This window comes from Herpailurus yagouaroundi, unplaced genomic scaffold, assembly GCF_014898765.1.
Source record: "Herpailurus yagouaroundi ecotype Mexico unplaced genomic scaffold, PumYag 186, whole genome shotgun sequence".
Lineage (NCBI taxonomy): Eukaryota > Metazoa > Chordata > Mammalia > Carnivora > Felidae > Herpailurus > Herpailurus yagouaroundi.
Window position 1 is genome coordinate 38,486,379 of NW_024412417.1, and position 20,393 is coordinate 38,506,771.

Below are 20,393 nucleotides of genomic sequence, written 5' to 3' on the forward strand. Positions count from 1 at the left end.
TGGATGGATGGATGGATGGATGGGTGAATGGGTGAGTGGATGGGTAGATGGTTGGGTAAGCAGGTAGGTGGATGGATGGATGGATGGATGGATGGATAGGTGAATGGATGAGTGGATGGATGGATGGTTGGCCACAAATATGTTTGCAAAAAAAAAAACAACTGAGCTGTAATCCATTTTACATTGTTTTAAAAAACCTTATAAGAAGGAGACCAATGTGATCACCCCTGAAGTCTCTAGGTTGCATTTGGAATTATTTTTTCAATCATAATGTAAAAGGCTTTTGCTTTTCCACTCGAAATGTAAAGGCAGGCAAGCCGACATCATTGTATTTCTCTGACATTCTTCTCGAGCCTCAATTTGGAAATGAACTCTATGATGAATAATCACTGGTTAATGAATTAATCAGCAAAATGAAGAAAGGCACTGGCATTCAGCCAGACAGAAGTCATGGCAGTCTGACGAGAGCAGCCAGTCACACACAGATCAAGTGCAGAGCAGGGGTCAGGGCGCTGTCTTTCTCACCTGACATTCTCATAGCGGTGGATGTAGATCCGATGGAATTGGTGCTGCAGGTGCTCGTCTTCAACATTGGTCATGTCATTGATCATTTCCAGGACGACAAACCGGGGAAGCACAGACAGCACGAGCCGCTCCTGGAACACAACAAAGCAAAGGAGACAGATAGTCTCGTTAGGCCGCCCAGCAAGTCTGAGATGGGTGCGTGCACCACGTAGAAGTCGTGGGGCTCTTGGCTGACCTTCTGGAGGAATTGCTAACTGCACACCATCCTTGAACATGACAACTATCTACTGAGCACGTGTTATTTGCTAGGCACTGTGCAGGATGTTGGGTAGACAGTGGTGATCAAAGGAGTGTGGAGCTTATAGGTATCCGATCATTAAACATCACCCACTCAAATGCACCCATACACATTCACAAAATGCGGCGAGTGCCATGCAAGAACAGGTCATGGCCACAGAGCGTGGCGGTTGATGACATGATTCAAATCAGGTTAGGAAGGACCTTTTGGAGGACCTGATACTTAAACTGAAATCTGAAAGATTGGAATGAGCCAGCCCTGTGTAGTGCAACCAGAAGAAAGGTCCAGGGAGAGGAAACAGTGGGTGTAAATGTTAAAAAAAAAAAAAAAAAAAAAAAAAAGCAATGGTGTGGCTGGAGGGTGGTGACAGAGGGGTGGGGTGACAGATAATGAGGTTGCAGGGGTAGCCACATCTCCCATGCTTGTGTAAGACGTTGTGGCACTTAATTCCATCTACAACTGGAGGCCACTGTGGATTTACATATTAAAAGATCACCCTGGCTGTGGTTCGGAAAACGAAATGTGACGAGGGTGCCCAGGGTAGAGGCAGAGAGACCAGTTGGGGAAGCTGCTCAGTGGTCCAGGTGAGAGGTGACGCTGAGACCAGACCTCGATGCCTGGCAGCCTCGATGGGAGGAGCAAAAGAGGGTGTGACCACGGGGAGGGCCAGGCTCCGAGTCTCCCTGATGGGGACAACGTGCTATGATTAATGAAATGGGGGGACAAAACCAGGGTTAGGAGGTACTACCTCTTTATCAAGAGGAGAGAAATGAGACACACACGGCCTGAAAGCAGGGACCTAACACTTGACAGAAGAATGTTCTTCTGTTGCAATCAACATGGTAGATAAAAAAAAAAAAACAACAACCGATTCACCGGCCACAAGAACCAAATCCTAAAAAGACGTGTGCTGTGGGGACCAGGCAGGGATCTGGCTTCTTTGCTCTACAGTTTGCTGCGATGTGGAGCTGAGCTTAAGACAGGTGAATGCCCAACACCGAAGTTTCTCGTATCTTTATAGTTATTTATGGCTCTTAAGGATTTTCACCATCCGTTTGGAAAACGCCAACACTAAGCAGGGACAAATTATCACTGGCCTTGCAGGGACGGAGTCCAGGAGAGATTAAATTACTCGCATGGCCTGCACAGTGACCAAGTGGCAGTGGAGGTGGGAGAGCCCTGGGTTTTGAGGGTGACTGGAGTCTGGACCTTGTCTTTATTGCCGATAGTCACGTAGCATTCGGCAAGCTCTACGTTCTCTGTGCTTTAGTTCCCTAATTTGGCAAACAGCAATAAAATCATCTACTTCCCAGGGTTGCTGCGAAAATTCAATGAAATAAAACATGAAATGGGCCTGGCATTAATCCTCTCTCTCCCCTCTGCTCTACTTAACTCGGCTCCCACACAAGGGGCTTTATTAGTGAAGGGCCCACAGAGTTTCATACGATGAGGCTTCTCCTCTCTTGAAGGCTGTCTCACAGTGGGACTGAGAAGCATGTTTATTGCAAACGCCCCTGCACCATATCCATTTTGTGCTCATTAGTGCTTTTTGCCAACTTCCTAGGTACCCGTGGCCTTGCTCGCGCATCGCTGCTGGACGGGAGTAGGTGCTAATCATGGCTTTGCGGGGCACTCAGTGCCCGAACATAGTAGGCACTCAATAAATACTTCCTAAACAAATGGTGAACACACAGAGGGCAGAGATTGTGCCCAGATCGTGACTGGACCCCCTACCCTGGCCAGCACAGTCCATGCACAGGATGATTATTTGCTAGACAGACTTTTTTTTTCTTTTTGAGAGAGAGAGAGAAAGAAAGGGAGAGAGAGTATGCACAAGAAGGTAAGAGGGACAGAGAGAAAGAGAGAGAGAATCCTCAGCAGGCTCTACGCTCAGGGCAGAGTCCAATGTGGGACTCAATCCCATGATTCTGGAATCATGACCTGATGATCATGGCCAACTGAGCCACCCAAGTGCCCCTAAACAGATTCTTTAAGTGGCAATGAACACTCACCTCAAAGGGTGATATCAATGCCTTCATGGGAGACTTTAAAACTAAAATTCTAAGAGAAAAATTCTCCAGCACCCAGACTTGCCAGTCTCCAGTCAGTGGTGTTACCTATAAAAGCCCATTTTCAGGGCACCTGGGTGGCTCAGTTGGTTAAGCGTCCGAATCTTGATTTTGGTTCAGGTCATGATCCAACCATCATCAGATCGAGCCCTGCGTTAGGCTCAGCATGGAGCACAGAGCCTGCTTGGGATTCTCTCTCTCTCCCTCTCTCTCTGCCCTCTCCCACGGGTTCTCTCTCTGTCTCAAAACAAATAAATTAACTTAAAAATCCCACTGTCAGCACTTTTGTTTGCCTCAGATCTGTTCACTGCTTGAGAAATACCGCTCAAGTCCCCTGAAAACACAATCAGAAAGAAAATGAGGAAGTTGGCCCCTTAATGCAATTCCCAGCTCCTGCTGAGGCACAATATCTGATTTTCTGCTCTGGAGATCAGAGGTATGAGAATCTCTCCCGGAGCCAGACTGTGGCCAGGGTGGCCTTTGTGCTCAGAGTCTGCACATTCCCCGGGCCCCCCCCCCCCCGGGGGGTTTTCCATCTGCAATGAAAAGGGACCCAGGTTGATTCAAAGAGCACCATTGGCTCCTGCCTGGACTTCCTTTCCTCTCCCATCCTGTGCTCTATTCATGTCACCAGAAGCTGCTTCAGGGCATCAACTGCTACAGTGGCCCCTGGGGGGAGGTCCAGGTGAGAAATGGTGAGGGATTCAAGAGGTTTATTTTATGCAGATGATTGTCCTGGGGGAGAGTGCCCCCCATGCAGACAGCACTTCTGGGCTTCTATGCCCCAGTGATTCCGAATGGCTTTAGGAAGAACCCACCACTCCCAGGCTGTTGCAAACTGAGAGACCTCTCACCGACCTGGCTCTATGGCAGGGCAAAGCGGGGTTAACGGCAGTGAAAGTCAAGGCACCAAGAGACCTCTCCTGGGGTTATAGACAGTATCTTATTTTTACTGACCACTCACACTGTAGCACACCAAATGCTTTGTATCCGGTATCTGATCAAAACCTCCCGTTAATCGTAGGAGGGAGTAAGTTACAATCCTTGTCCCATTTCACGCACGAGGATACGGAGATTCAAAGAGGTTTAGGGGAAATCGGGAAGCCCAAGGTCATGCACTTGGCAAGTGCACAGGGAAGACTCAAGCCCACGTTCTTTTTCACCGACGCCTGGCTCATAATTCATCCGTTTATTCATGCACTCACCATGTCAAAGAGGAGGGGCTCCGTGCCAGATGCAGCGCAGAGCAGGGAGAATCGGCAGAAAACAAGAATGGACACGGCACTCGCCTCTGTAGAACCAAGGTTCTAGAGCTGGAAAAGGGACCCTGGAAGAAATGAAGGCGAGCTCGGTGGCCGCTCTGGCTGAATGGTCAGGGAGGGACTCCTCAAGGTGACTGAAGCTGGGATGTGAAGGACAGAAGGAACCAGTCTTAAGGAAAGCTAGAGAAGGTGCTGCAGGCACAGGGCAACAGCCAGTACGGAAGCTACGGGATGCAGTCTCTTTGGAAATTCATTCATTAATTCACTCAACACATTTTTACTGAGATTCTACTGTAGACAAGTATGTTAGCTGCTACGACTACAGGAGAGAACCAGCAGATGGGATCCTGAATTCCGTGGGGGGCCTACAGTCTCCGTCTCAGAGAGGACAGGCAGAAGATGTGATAGTCGTGCTATCCGAGAGGTCCCACGAAAAGGAGCTTGACAAGCACTAGGACAGTAAGTCAGGAACAGGCCCTCACTAGTGCTGTGGGCAGATAATCCGGTGACGTGGCGCAGACTGCTCTATAAGCCACAGATGAGGTCCTGGGTAGCCTTTCTAGAGCTGCAAAGGCAAGAGAGGAGAGGCTGGGCTCCTACTCAGTGGGTCCTCAAGACTCCGAGCGAGGCAGAGAGCAGGGGATGAGAACTTCACCTCCAGACTAACCATTCGGTATTTAGTCTCAGGAATAAGGCATGGGCTCATCCCTAGTATAGGGGCTCGCCAGCCCAGTGTTTTAAACCCTCCAGGGGCACCTGGGTGGCTCAGTCGGTTAAGCGTCCGACTTAGCTCAGGTCACGATCTCGCGGTCCGTGAGTTCGAGCCCTGCGTCGGGCTCTGGGCTGATGGCTCAGAGCCTGGAGCCTGCTTCGGATTCTGTGTCTCCCTCTCTCTCTGCCCCTCCCCCGTTCATGCTCTGTCTCTCTCTGTCTCAAAAATAAATAAAACGTTAAACCCTCCAGTTATTCCGATGGGCCACACAGTCCTCTGATCATAATGGACCTGTCCCTGGGATGCCTTCCTTCACTGGTCTGCGGAAGTGACACCACTTCCATGAAGCTCCCCCTGAATCCTCCTATGCCACGTAGACCTGCCTACCTCTGCCCTGACTGCAACCTGCACCGGCCTCTGACTTTACTGCAGCAGCGGCTTTCCTGGGTGACCTCCACTTACCAATTCTCTGGATTACCTGACTCAGTGGGTCCACTTTTTCCAGTCCCCCCTTGACACCTGTCAGCTGAGCACTGCGGGGCTGAAGCTCCCCCAGCTCATAAGGAGCTCTCTAGACACCCGTAGCTTCTATTCCTTATGTAGCCCCACGCCGGCCAGGAGGTACTGGGCTTGTTCCCAAACATGATTACATCACTTCATCTGTTGGTGCACTCATTCTATTTAATTAGATACTAAGTTAGAATTTTAAAACAAGTAGGAACAAGTGATGCTCTTTGTATGCAAATGCAATCGAATGCTTTGGAAAGACCCGGTAATGCTGGGTAGCTAAAACACTGTCACCAAATCAGATGTGGGCAAGGCGGCCATGAATATTTGTGGGAAAAGTAATAAAAATTCAAAAGTCACTCTGATCATGTTGCAAGTCCTTTTCAATCCTTGCTTCATGTTAAGGAACTAGAAGCCTTGGCTGATGCCCAATTAGCTACGGTCTCAATAAGAAACAATAGATCTAAGCTAAAAATAAATGCGTGGGCTTTATATCAAAAGACCGGACAATGGATTTGTTATTTTCTGTTTAAGTTATAAGCCAAATGTTTAAGTACAATGTTTCAGAATTCCCCATTTTAACCCACTTTTCCAATTAATCAAGCAACTTCTCATCCTGATGGCTTCAACTGAAGCGATCTTGCAATTCTTGTTTAGATGTCTGTCCGTGAAGCCTTTGAGAGTCGCAGTGGTGTTCTGTCCACCTCCAGAACCCAACACAGGCTTGGTAAGGAAAGAGTGGCCATATTATCCAGATTCCTCTGTTGACGGATAGATACCCTAGTCTGCTTCAGAAAACTCAGGCTTTATCCCAAGTATACTGGGATGTCTCACGGAAACGAAGGGCAAAACAGAGGCTGGGTATGGGGAACCAAAGGGGACCCATAATGACTCTTTGCCCTAAATGTGGATCTCTGCTTCTCCTCCAAGCTGGCTTCATCCTTCTCTGTCACTTCTCATTCACTGAGAGCTCTTGGTCCTTATCCCTTATAGCTTTGGCCAGTTTAAGAAGAGTCTCGCTCAGTTCAAGCCTCAACGTGTCTTCTAGATGACTACCACACGCATGAAAAGATGCTCGACATCGCTCATCATCAGGGAAATACAAATCGAGACCACAACGAGGTATCACCTCACCTCTGCCTGGCTAAAATTAACGACACAGGAAACAACAGATGCTGGCGAGGATGTGGAGAAACGGGAACCCTCCTGCACTGTTGGTGGGAATGCAAACTGGTGCAGCCGCTCTGGAAAACAGTGTGGAGCTTCCTCAAAAGGTTAAAAATAGCACTACCCTATGACCCGGCAATGGCACACTAGGTCTTTATCCAAAGGGTACAAAAATGCTGATTCCAAGGAGTATATGCAACCCAATGTTTATAACAGGGCTATCAAGAATAGCCCAACTATGGAGAGAGCCCAAATGTCCTTCGACTGCTGAATGAATAAAGAAAATGTGGTATAAATATAATGGAATATTATTCAACCACCAGAAAGAATGAAATCTTGCCATCTGTAATGACTTGGATAGAGCTAGAGTGTATTATGCTAAGCGAAAAGTCAGTCAGAGGAAGATAAATACCATACGATTTCACTCATGTGGAATTTGGCAAACAAAATAGATGAATAAATGGGAAGGGCAAAAAAAGTGAGAGGGAGGCAAACCATAAGAGACGCTTCAAGATAGGGAGCACACTGAGGATTGGTGGAGGGAGGTGGGTGGGGGATGGGCTAGGTGGGGGAAGGGGATTCAGGAGGGCACTCGTTATGATGAGCCCTGGGTGTTGTATGTAAGTGATGAATCACTGAATTCTGCTCCTGAAACCAACGTCCCACTGTATGTTAACTAACCAGAATTTAAATAGAATTTTGGAAGAAGACAAAAAAGACTTAACACGTCTGCCTAAGGAGTCAAACATCCAGACCTGCCTAAGGCTCACGGTCAGAGATGCAGGGGCACAATAAAAAGAGACTGGTCATCACTGAAGTGACCCTTGAGAAAGGGGTGGGTTGGGTGCAGAGGGGAGAAACTAAAGTCCCCCTTCCTTCCACATTCGTGGAAGGAAAGGATGAGTAAACTGTAAACACCTGCTCCTGAACAGAATCCCGCTTTGACCACAGGGGTGCAGAGCAGGGAACGTGGAGACATGGGGAAGTTAGAGGAAGGTCGGTCATAGGCATGGGTCTGGCTGCAAACCCTAGCCCTGCCCACTCCTACCTCTGTGACTTGGGACCTGCTCTTTAGCTTTTCTGCACCACAATTTCCCCATCTGTAAATCGGGGCTGGTGATAACAGCATCGATCTGCCAGGGCTGTAGAATTAAGTGAGTTAGTATTTGTAAAAGAATTGGAGACGGTCTAGCACCCTGGAACCACAGCCCACGTGCTGATGAAATTCACCAGCATGCATGCTGTATTTTAAGCACTGTTTCAGAACTCTGATTGTGCACTGGCGTAAAAACTTAAAGCTCTTAGAGGAGGAACACGACACGGCAAATACGGGGAGAATGCATAGACAGAATCTAAACAGGCAATTGCGGTACACGGTGAAAAGCTTCAGCCGCACTTGTAAAAATTAAAATCTCTTAAGTTTTTATTACCGAAAATCTTGACTCTGGCATTTGAGTTTGTATCACAGAGGGATTTTATAGGATTTTCACGCGCAACTGCTACCATTTCTGAAAGGTAAGTGTGAGCACAGAGGTGCAGAAGCCGTTGTTGAACTGGCTCCTGAAGGCGTATTCCATATACGCACTTCAGGCTGATTCGGCAAGGAGGCTTAAAAGTCTGGAGACCATCCATGCCTCCTTGGTGATGGTCTAAGACCACCAGGATCCTTTGGTTCTACCCAGAAATACAAACACTAAAAGGTTTGGAGTCAGGCAAGTTTGCAGTTTGCTCAACAGCTGGCCCACCTTGCGGCCACAATAACCTCTATGACCCCTCTGTGCCTCAGTTTCTTCGTCTACAAAATGGGAATAGTACTGCCTGCCTCCCAGGATTGTTGTTTACACTAAAGCCCCTTTTATAGATCCTGGCACACAGTAGGTGCTTACTAAATAGCAGTAGTGATCAGGTGTGCTTTAATTCATTCCAGCAGCCAGCTCACAAGCCAGAGGCTGCGTTACTCTCTCGTCTGTAGTCCACGACGGGGAACACACTTTAAAGAAGGCACACCTTCTGGGATGAGCACTGGGTGTTGTATGGAAACCAACTTGACAATAAATTTCATATTAAAAAAATAAAGAATGAGTAACAAAATTCAGGTTTCAGGGAAGTTTTTCTTCTTTTTATCTTTTCAAGGAGTTAAGATTTTTCCAGATCCCTTCATTTAGTAGTTCCCAGGCAAGGCTCTTTCCTTATTCTTCGATTTGCTTAAGCATTGCTGAATGCCTACTGTATGCCAGGAGAGTCCAGTGCGCAAGGCCAACAAAAGCCCTGCCTTCACAGACCTCGGCTCACTGCAGGGAATTTAAACCAATAGTAACATAGTCAAAACTGCTTTGCTTTTTATTATCATCACCATTCACCATTTACCCTTGATATTCCAGTTTGAAACAATGTCAGTGACGAAATACTCCCCTCTACTCCCCAGGCATCTGCTTAGTAGAGATGGCATACGGTCACCCTGTCCCCACAACTTTTAGCGCTTTCAATGCAGAATGACCCATGACAGGGCAGCACTTGCCTTGGCCATCGGTTTTACACCCTCCCCGACGCTTAGCACACGGGGGGAACTCACAGCTGAGGGCCTCCTCTGGTGTGTTGACAACTCTTACATTATCGGACAGAAAGGAAGGCAATTTCTGGGTCGGTAATACAATGATAAATCAAAGGCAGTAGTATGACAGTTGGGCACAATGCTGAGCTGCCCTGAAAGGAATTTCGTCAAATATGAGGAATAAAGAACACATTTGCTGTATGCAGGAGACACGAGGGGTCGAATCTGCTCCCCAGCAGCTCCTCTAGAAAAATCTTTCTTTTGGGGCGCCTGGGTGGCTCAGCCGGTTAAGCGTCCGACTTCGGCTCAGGTCATGATCTCACGGTCCATGAGTTCAAGCCCCGCGTCAGGCTCTGGGCTGACGGCTCAGAGTCTGGAGCCTGTTTCGGATTCTGTGTCTCCCTCTCTCTCTGACCCTCCCCCGTTCATGTTCTGTCTCTCTCTGTCTCAAAAATAAATAAACATTAAAAAAAAATAAAAATCTTTCTTTTAAGCACTTCTTATGGCTTGAGGATTTCAGTCTTCTTAGAGAGCGCTAAAAGGTTCTTTCACATAAGGTTTGCCACTCTTCTCCGACACAGAAAAAAAAGTAAATACCGGGCCATTTTCAATAAAAAGACATTGATATATAGGTCAGAAATCCACAATTGGAAGACGTGATTTGGAGTCTCTTTCCGGCATGCACCAACCCACTGTCTGATCTTGGGCAAGCTCCTTGATACTTCTGAATCTGAATTTTCTTGGGTGTAAAGGCAGGCATTGAACTTTGCTCTGCTGGCTTCACTGACGGTGAGATATTCCAGCTGGATATTATCACGTCTTAAAAAAAAACAGGAGGGGCACCTGGGTGGCTCAGCCGGTTAAGCGTCCAACTCTTGATTTCGGCTTAGGTCATGATCTCACGGTTGGTGAGTTGGAGCCCCTCATTGGGCTTTGTGGTGACCGTGCACAGCCTGCTTGGGATTCTCCTTCTCTCTCTCTCTCTCTCTGACTGTCCCCTGCTCACATTCTCTGTCTTTCAAAATAAATAACGCAGCTTTAAAAAAAAATTAAGAGTTTGCCAGTTAGAGTTAGAGAAGACCGTTCAGGCAATGAACAAAGACACAGGACGGACAGGGGATGGCAAGTTTCTGGGTGAGTTCACCATGGTCAAAGGTTCTCTGTGAAGGACTAATCAGAATAGAGACTTGAGAATTCCACTGGGAACAGTGTGGCATGGCCCTTGCGAATTGTGGCAAGGAATTTGGTCTTTAGGTCACAGGGGAATAGGGAGCCAACGATTTTTTAAGTGGGAGAGGAGAAGGGAAGAAATATTATTTGTGTGACTCTAGGGAATGGACTGCAAGCCTAGGGGACAGACAGAAAATAGGTGACATAGTCGTGGCTAAGTCTCCCGCAAAGAAAGCAGATCTGAATGTGGGTCAGTGCAGTGGGCAAAGAGAAGGAGAAAAAACGGAAGCTACTATTATTGTATATAGGCTGAAAAGTTTTCCAATTGTTGAAATTGTACAAGGGATTAAACAGAAAAAAATGGTATATACATATATATATATACACACATATATATGTACATATATATACACACACTAGCACTGTGTGTGTGTGTGTATATATATATATACATATATATACATATATATATATATATATATATATATATATATATATATGTGTGTGTATATATATATATATATATATATGCTTGGGATTCTCTCTCTCCCTTTCTCTCTTCCCCTCTTCAACTTGCATGCAAACTTGCACTCTCTCTCTCAAAATAAATAAATAACTTAAAAAAAAGAATTTCCAGCTCTTTTTCCATTTCCATCTCTCTACGGTCATCAATCTGAAAAAGGAAATTCCTTTTAATATTATTCATCTATTTACTTAAGTAATCATTCATCAATTATTTTTCAAGCTCTCCCTCAAAATGACACAATGTAATGAGGAAAAGGCTGCTCCTCTCACTGAACTTCAGACAAGTACAGAAAGATATTAGGGTGGTAAGTGCAGCGATGGACGGGAGGTGAGGGGCAGTGTGAGTCCAATTAAGGGTATCTTGACCCAGTCAGGGAAGTCTTCCTGGAAGAGGTGGTTCTTGAGCTGAGTTTTGGTTTTCAGTAGAGGAAATCATCTGAGTGAAGCCATGATGATGTAACAGACGGTGTACTCATAGTGCTTCAAATAGTTGAATGTGGAGAAGGGCCAGGTCTTAAAGTCACTCGTGTGCTAAACAAGAAACAGTAACTTCACCTTGAAAGCTAAGGGGAGCCACTGAAGGATCTTTTTCTAATCGGTAACTGAAGTGTAATTTACAAAGAGGGACATGGGCATATCCTAGATGTACAGCTGGATGTATTTCGACAAATGAAACACGCTCTCCTGAACAGAACCCAGACCCAAAAGCAGAACAGGACAGCAACCCAAAAGCCCCTCGTGTCCCCCAGCAGTCCACACGTTATTTAGCAAAGCAAATGCCTAAGAAAGAATAGCAATCGTATTGTCAAAATAGGATTCTGTCCACCACCACTGCTCCTGTTGGCCGGCACTAATGGGTCCAACTCTGTACGTGAATCGTCTCATGTTGTCCTCACCACAACTCATGAGAATGATACCTTTATCATCCTTGCTTTACAGATGTGGAAACTGAGGCACAGAGAGACTAGGGAGCTGTGTCAAAGGCACACAAAGGGGCACAGAAAGGCAGCACCTGAATGCAAAGTCAGGTGTCTTGGTCCATTAGTGAGTGAGTTCACCACACCAGGCTCTGTGTTATGGAGCCTGATTCAGGTTCATTCTTTCCTCGGGGACAGAGGGTCACCTGGGACTGCCTCTCATGCCACAAGCTTTTCCACATCTTCATATAATCTACTGTGGAATATCACTCGCTACTCACTCATGCGTCTGGAGAACTGTTATTTAGCAAGCATGTACTAAGGAATGAGCGAGCGCTATTGATTTCACTGGGCAAAGCAGGGGACGATCTTCACTTCTGCCTCCCCCATGCTCGCGGTGTAGTCGGCTGAGAGGCTGAAAATCGCTGCCATAAAATGTTAACAGCAGTGCACTAAACATCAGTTCAGGACACCACCTGGCTCTTGCCTGTTTCAAAGAGATGGCGGGATAAGAGATGTGGAAGATGAGATGCTTTGAGCTGGTGGAGAGTCAGAACTCCCAACGCCAAAGCTTAGTTTTTCCTGTCCTGAGCTTCACATAACGGAATCACCTGTTCTCCTTTGTGTCTGGCTTCCCTCGCTCTCCACCCAGGAAGAATGGGTCACTGATGGATCTCCTGTGACCTTCTGGCCGCCACTGAAGGGAGTCATCCACTACTCCTCCTTGGAACGTCTTCTGGTTCTAGTCTATGCACCTTGCTCTTCTGATTTGTTGTTGTTGTTGGGCTGTTTTCATCTCATTTTTATTTTTTTAAACTTTTTAACATCTTTGCGGATTGTTTCTCCTCTACCTATCCCTTTAAATGTTGGAGGACTCCAGAGCTCAGCACCATTCTTCTTCCTGTTTTCTCGTTTGCACTACCCTCCTGGATTAATTCCTCTAGGGAAATGGCTTTCTATACCATACGTATGTTGACCCACTCCAGAGGCTGTATTTCAATCTTAGCCTGTCTGCTGGACTCTAAGCTCTATATCCAAGTGCCTAAACTTGACACATCCACTTTGATGAACAATAGCAACCCAAATTTACTTGACCCAGATATGTGCTCTGGCCCAGTTTCCCATCATTCATCCCAATCAACACCACCCTCCAAGCACATGAACCTTTCTGCTCCTTGAACATGGTAATAAGCTTGTTCCCATCTCATGACCTCTGTGTTAGGTATTCCTCCCGCATGGAATGTTCGTCCCCCAGCTGCTTGTTTAATTTGCCTTTTCCCAAAGGTCTCAGTTCTCCAAAGCCCCAATCTGGAGTACTGCTCCTTGTCACCTCATCTATAATCATGGCATTGATCATGAAAAATTTCATGCTTATGCCTTTGTTCATTTGCTCACTGCCGATCTCCTCTCATCTCCCCCTAAGTCCACGAGAGCAAGGATCTTAGTGGTATCCTGAGTACCTTGAGCAACGTCTGGGACACAGTAGGCACTTCGTAAATGTCAGCTGACTTTCTTCACGAATGACTCATACCGCATCTTTCAGAGATACGCAGGCTGAGGAACCGTGACTGATCGCAGGAAGGCAAGAGGGAAACCGATAGGTGAGTTTAGAACTATTGAGAACACAGTCCACAGTGACAGACTGCCTCACTGGCTGTCAGTGTCCTCACGGCAGCCTTCTCAAGTGTCTAGGATCCCTGGGGACAAACATTTGAGAACAGTTGATCTGCACAGTGACCACGCATTAACCAGCATATTTTAATGTCTGGAACATCCTGATCTTCGACATTCTGGGAGAACAGAAATCCCAGCATATATAGGTCAATATGGTTTTTCCATGTTATATAGCATATGGTATACCTACAATCATATGGTGTATAGGTCTTATGGTTTTCTTTCTTCTCATCATGTGTTTTGCTCAACTTCATGTTCCTTTTGTCAACAGGGCTGAGATCAATTTGCAGCGCACACACACACACACACACACACACACACACAAAACGAAAGATCAAAACTTAGACTTTGATTCATTTGGCCTTGTCAGGACAAAAGAGCTAGCAAGGCTATAACAAGGAAAGCAGAAATAAGGCAACATTAAACGTAAAATTTATTTAAAATTTTTTTTTCAACATTTACTTATTTTTGCGACAGAGAGAGACAGAGCATGAACGGGGGAGGGGCAGAGAGAGAGGGAGACACAGAATCAGAAACAGGCTCCAGGCTCCGAGCCATCAGCCCAGATCCTGACGCGGGGCTCGAACTCCGGGACCGCGAGATCGTGACCTGGCTGAAGTCGGACGCTTAACCCACTGCGCCACCCAGGCGCCCGTAAACGTAAAATTTAAAAAGTCCAAGATGTCTATGTTGGAGTGGCTTCCTGAGCCTGAAAAATGCCTTTTCTTAGATGTATCAATGGAACCAAAATACTTGGATATTCTCTTAGGGATCCGTTCATATTTATAAACCCGTTTTGTAGTCAGAGGTGGACATGTTATGTTCGCTGAAAATGAAAAATGTTTTCTCTAGTGGGCTTTGAGGAAACCACGGGAAGGAGATCCAGATTTACCAGCCTGATCTTCATGTTACCCGCGAGAAGGAAGAGATTTTGCTCTGATGTAAGACAAACTAGGTCTGAGGTCATTTTCTCACTGAATGATCTTGGCAGGAGTGTCAACTTCTTTATCGGGAAAATGGGAATGAGAAGGAGCCCTCCATGCGGGTCTCACGGAAGTGACACTACATCTCTGATGTATGGTGGGGGTTCCACCAAGGCTCACCGCCTCTCTCTCCTTTCCTCCTCCACGTTCCTTCCTGTCTACACTTTAACCTTCCAAAATGGACCAGCAAAGAAGGTTTATAATATAAACATCTAATACTAGAGATATCTAATATAAATAATATTAGAACAGGTGCCTTTTTTTTTTAATGTTTTTATTTATTTTTGAGACAGAGAGAGACAGAGCACGAGCAGGGGAGGGACAGAGAAAGAGGGAGACACAGAATCCGAAGCAGGCTCCAGGCTCTGAGCCGTCAGCACAGAGCCCAACATGGGGCTGGAACTCACGGACCATGAGATCATGACCTGAGCTAAAGTCGGACGCTTAACCGACTGAGCCACCCAGGCGCCCCACAGAACATGTACCTTTTCTGATAAGCCACACTGTCTACAACAAACATCTTCTCATGTGCTGTAAACCTACAGGTGGGGAGAAAAGTGAGGGATGTGGTTTTTGTCCGGTATTCTGCAGAGCTTCGGCAAAGGGGAATCACGGACAGCCCAACCTTACTAAATGTGGTAGATTGTATGTAAATATGTGCATAATAATTCCCCTTGGGTAGCGGCCTCCCATATGGATTCTTGGCTTGGTTGAGTCGCTTGCTTTGACCAACGGGACAACAGCACATGTGGCACAAGCGGAGGTGTGAAATGTGCCTGTTCCCCGGGACTTCTATTACCTCCTGTAGCGCGTGGACCCCTGCGACCACCACGTGAATGTGCCTGAGCTCCCCCTTGGAGGACGAGAGACCACGTGGTAGAAAATTAGATGCCCTGGTCTCTGGTTTGCCACCAGAGTAAGTGAGATCACCGCACAGGTAAGGGAGATCACCCGGCAGACATCAGTCCCACCCAGTGACTGGAGACACTCACCAGAGCCCAGAAGAACTCCCAGCCAACCCAGAGAACTGTCAGCTAAATAATGGTGATTATTTTAAGCCACTACGTTTTAGGGTCATTATACAGCAAAAGGTGTAACCAACACTCTAGGGTAACAGATATGGAAAGACAAGGTGGGTGATGAGGATCAATGACTAGGAAAGGGACTGACATCTGAGCACCTGCGTGTGACAGTTATCACCCAATTTATCGTCTTTGACCCTTACAGCTAGCCAACGGTAAAAGCCTATTTTACAGCCAAGAAAAATAAGAGAGATAGTATATATTGTCCAAGGACATAACGACAAAGTGAGTCTTATTATCCTATTTTATAGATGAGCATACTGGCTCAGAAGTGAAAAAAATCTGCCCATGAAATCAAGAGCGGCAGAGCCATGCCAAAATCTTTGGTAAGTATGGCACAAAAGCCGGGGCTATCTTGAATACTCTTGATGTTGTGTATACACTGCATGCTTCCAAAGCTGTGTAAATGAAGAAAGTGCCATTAATTTTTCTGCTTCATTGTCCTTTGATGGGCTACTTCCCCTTCATCCTGTGCTTTATCATCGTCATGGGGGAGGAATGGATGCCTTGCTCTCAGGATGCTTCCCCATGGGGTCCTGGATCCTGAGGCATCGGTATCACAAGCCAAAGCCACCAGCCAGAGGGACTAGAGAGTCTGCTGGAACGGGCATATGAGGAGTGTGGTGGGCATGGTGGCCTTTACCCGCCACCTCTAATGCAGCATTTTTTTTAAGTTTATTTATTTATTTATTTGGGGGGGGGAGGGGCAGAGAGAGAAGATCCCAGGCAGGCTCTGCCAGTGCAGAGGCTGACATGGGGCTCCAACTCACGAACTGTGAGATCATGACCCGAGCCGAAACCCAAGAGTTGGATGCTTAACCAACTGAGCCACCCAGGGGCCCCTAGTGCAGCATTTTTTAAACTGGAGTTTGCGACACAATCGTGGGCCCGAAATCAAGCGGATGAGACATGGCCTTGACGTGTTGGTTTCACGGACACTTTCTCTGTTTTACATTGTATGCCTTTGTGATACTACGTCATAAGTAAAATGAGCTTCTTACTGGGAGCTGCCATCCCAAAGCGGAAAGGCCCCGAATATTCCTTTCTGAATGAAAGAGGCTGGGAAGTTAATTTCCTGCATCTCCCTAAATCCTGCAGCTCGGGATACAATTTGGATTTTGCAAATTAGGTGTATTCCTGCAAGATAGAAGGTGGAGGTGAGAGAGAGGCTATTTTCAGCTACTTCTGCTCTTGGTTGCTGGCAATCGTGGTCATGAAGAGAATGGATTTTTAAATGGCAGTCTTCTAGTGTCCAGTCACAAGATTTGTGGTCGTCCAGAAGATGGCCACTGTCCCTATTTTGCCAGGGGAGACCCAGGAGGCGGCGGGCTCCGGAGTTAACATCTGTGGCAGTGGCACAGCTAACACGCTGTCCATCACAGTGGCTGCGAGGCTGGTCCACAAGGTCTAGAAGAGGAACACTGGGGTCCCAAGAGAGGATTTAACCCTTCTGCGAGGCCAACGGACAAGAAAAGTCCTCTTGTTTAAGGGCAGCTGGGATCAGGGGAACAGGAAGGGATTTTATAGTCTCATCAATACTCAAAGATCTTTTCTAAGAGTCATCAGTCCAGGAGAAATTACATATGCCCTAGAAATCCTCCTGAACACATGTTCGCAAATGTCATACCACACATCCCTCTGCTGTTCCGTTACATATGCGTGCGTATTTGGCTCTGTTGAACTGTTCAATTCAATTTCCTCCAATACATGGTAACCATGCCTGGCGTGTGCCAGGCTTGGAGGGTGTTAATCAGACTGGCCCCAAACAACGCATAGCCTGTGGGGAATCCAAGATGCGGGAACATCCCGATGGCTCGATTCAAAAAGCTCTGTCGCGGAAACCAGAAGCCCTCACTCTGGGAACACCAGTCATGACCTGGGGATGGTGAAGCAGGGATCCATGGTACCCGCTCGTCAGGCACACCGCGAACATTTATTTCATATAAGTCTCACCAGAGTCAGCGAGGTATGTCGGATTATTCCAGTTTCACAGGTACGGAAATGGAGGCACATCAAGTTAACGTTCTTTGCCCAAGTTTTCACAGCTACTGAGGTGCAAAGCTGGGGCTCAAAACCAGGTCCGTCTGACTCCGCTGTCCATGCAGCAACTAAGCTGCCTGTGAACACAGTCGGGATTTTCTCAGAAATAAATCTCCCACTGAAATTCTAACAAAGGACAAAATTAGAAGTCTCAGATAAACTTGCCCTTGGAGGACTCTCGGCTCTATTCCCCTCCATTCTGATAAATCCCTGTCCTACTACGGTAACTTCCAAATCTGTTGTAACAACATACTATCGTTGGTGACGAGGAGCTATGTTATAAAAGCTAGCAACTATTGCTTCAATATGCCAAAAAGGCACACATCTCTTGCACAACTACCAATCTTGGTGTGGAAAAGACCTCCACATTGTTATTTCCCCCCGGAAATATTTGAACCCATTCAGCAGAACATGTACATTTTCAAATTGGCTTCCGTGTCTGACGACGGTAACCCCTTGGGTGTTTACGGGGGCGGGGGGAAGGCTTAGGTTCTGAAAGTATAGTCGGCACAGAGCCCGACGTGGGGCTCGAACTCACAAACCGTGAGATCGTGACCTGAGCCGAAGTCAGACGTTTAACCGACCGAGCCGCCCAGGTGCCCCAGGAAGGATCCTCTTTTTTGTTTTTGTTTTTAATTTTTTTTTTTAAGTTTATTTATTTTTGAGACAGAGAGAGACAGAGCATGAACGGGGGAGGGGCAGAGAGAGAGGGAGACACAGAATCGGAAGCAGGCTCCAGGCTCCAAGCCATCAGCCCAGAGCCCGACGCGGGGCTCGAACTCAGTAAACGTGAGATCGTGACCCGAGCCGAAGTCGGATGCTTCACCGACCGAGCCGCCCAGGTGCCCCTGGAAGGATCCTCTTTAAGAAAAAGATTGCAAGCAGTAACTACACACGTGCCAGGACCCTTTGGAGGGCTTTGGAAGGACCTGTTAAGTGAGAGGTCCTGAGGCTTAAGTTTCATGAGCTTCACTAGAGCTGGCAAACGATCCTGCATTCTGAGCAGAGCAACTTTTATGATTGTAAATGCTGGAAGGTGCCCACAGCTTGGAGCAGCACCCCGCCCGTGGCTGCATGTGGACAGATAAAACAAATTACTACCTACTTCAACTCTTAGCAGGCAGCTGTTCCCACAGACACCTATTTATAAGTGTGCCGTAATACATGCTTCCCAGGCTCTTTGAACGGTGAATTCTCTTTTTTCCCCACACGGTGAATTCTCTTTTTTCTCTCTCCCCAGAAAACGTTCATTCACTCAATACACATTTTTCAAAGTTTGGAGACACGATGAACAAGACTGATCAGATCCCTGCTGCGACCAAATTACATACTAGTTGGAAACAAGGAGGCATAGGCATTCACAATGTAATTTCACGTAGTTTTAAGTTCCACCAAGAAAAGAAAACTGGGTGGTGTGGTAGAGAATATACCTGTGTGCAGAGAGCGTGGAGAGGGTCAGTGTCACTCAGGGAAGGCATCCTAATTAAGGATACATTTGTGCCGAAGCCCGAAGGAGGAGAATCCAACACCGGGAATTCTGAGTTTCTAATTCAGTGGTTATGATTCTGGGGTCTATTTAATTAGCAATTGACAAGAGCTTTATAACATTCATTCGTGGAAATTTGTAAAGTATTGACTATGGGTTATCTTTTCACATTGATCCAAGAATATCGTATGTCAAATCTCACGGTTCATCGGTTCGAGCCCCGCGTCAGGCTCTGTGCTCAGAGCCTGGAGCCTGCTTCAGATTCTGTGTGTGTCTGTCTTTCCACCCCTCACCCGCTCGCCTCAGTCTCTGTCTCTCAAAATAAATAAATGTTTAAAAAATAAAAAAGAACATCATGTGTCAATAGTGATTGGAGGAGCTCTAATTTGGAGGTAAAAGACTGATTAAACCTTAAAGAAGCCGCTTGAAGGCAGTATTATCAGGACATTAACCATCCTCCTCCAATACAACATTTAAACAATTTAAAAATAATCACTTATAGGGGCGTCTGGGTGGTTCAGTCGGTTGGGCGTCCGGCAACGGCTCAGGTCATGATCTCACAGTTCGTGAGTTCGAGCCCCGCGTCAGGCTCTGTGTGGAAAGCTCAGAGCCTGGATCCTGCTTCAGATTCTGTGTCTCCCTCTCTCTCTGCCCCTCCCCCGCTAACCGCTCTGTCTCTCTCTGCCTCTCAAAAATGAATAAACGTTAAAACAATTTTAAAAAAAACACTCACATCTGAAGTGTGGTTACGGTTAGAAGATCACCTTCCTGTGTACAGGCTCATTGAATGGGCACAAGAATCCTTCGAGGTAGGAATTATTAAAACAATTTTACAGGTGAAGAAACTCAGGCTCAGAGAAGTAACTGGCTTGAAGCCAACCTCTGTATTAATACAGGACAGCAAACTGCACATCCCTCTTCTGCTGCATCTAAAAAAGCACGGCTGTCATTGCCTGCGCTCCAAAAAAGAAACCGAGTCAGAGGCCAGAGGGCATAGTGGAGGCAATGTGGCAGGTGGCCCTTCAACTGCTATCTCCGTGAACTGTCTGGAGAAACTGTTCAAGGCAGGTATGGACATGTGGTCCCTGTGACCCCCTCCTCCGAGCCTATAAAACCAATTGGCTGTTGATCTGCATCATCACTTTTCACTTCGGTGTTTAATGGTACGCTGATGTCAATTTTCTGCTCATGAAAAAAAATGATTAAACAGTTCTCATTTATATTTGAAATAACAGGAAGTATCATAATCAGCAAAGTTTACCTGGAAAACACAGGCAATGTTCATTCTTTAGTTCCCTCTAACTCTGGGCAAACACAAGCTACTCCCTGAACAGAAGGCGTAATTCAATTGCCTTTGACTTCCGCGGCTTTTCACACTGCAAACATCTGAGTCTGGCTCTCTCTCTACTTATTTAAAATCAATCC

The 20,393-nt window shown here is 46.6% G+C and overlaps 1 protein-coding gene across 3 annotated transcripts in view; it reads right to left on the reverse strand.

Annotated features, from left to right (window-relative positions):
• The window catches only part of ADCY8 (adenylate cyclase 8), a 221,115-nt gene that overhangs the window by 136,948 nt on the left and 63,774 nt on the right, over positions 1–20,393 (reverse strand). For all 3 annotated transcript variants that reach the window (XM_040494443.1, XM_040494442.1, XM_040494439.1), the window contains exon 3: positions 526–656. In XM_040494443.1, coding sequence (XP_040350377.1) covers positions 526–656 — 131 coding nt within the window. The remainder of the gene's footprint in view (positions 1–525; positions 657–20,393) is intronic.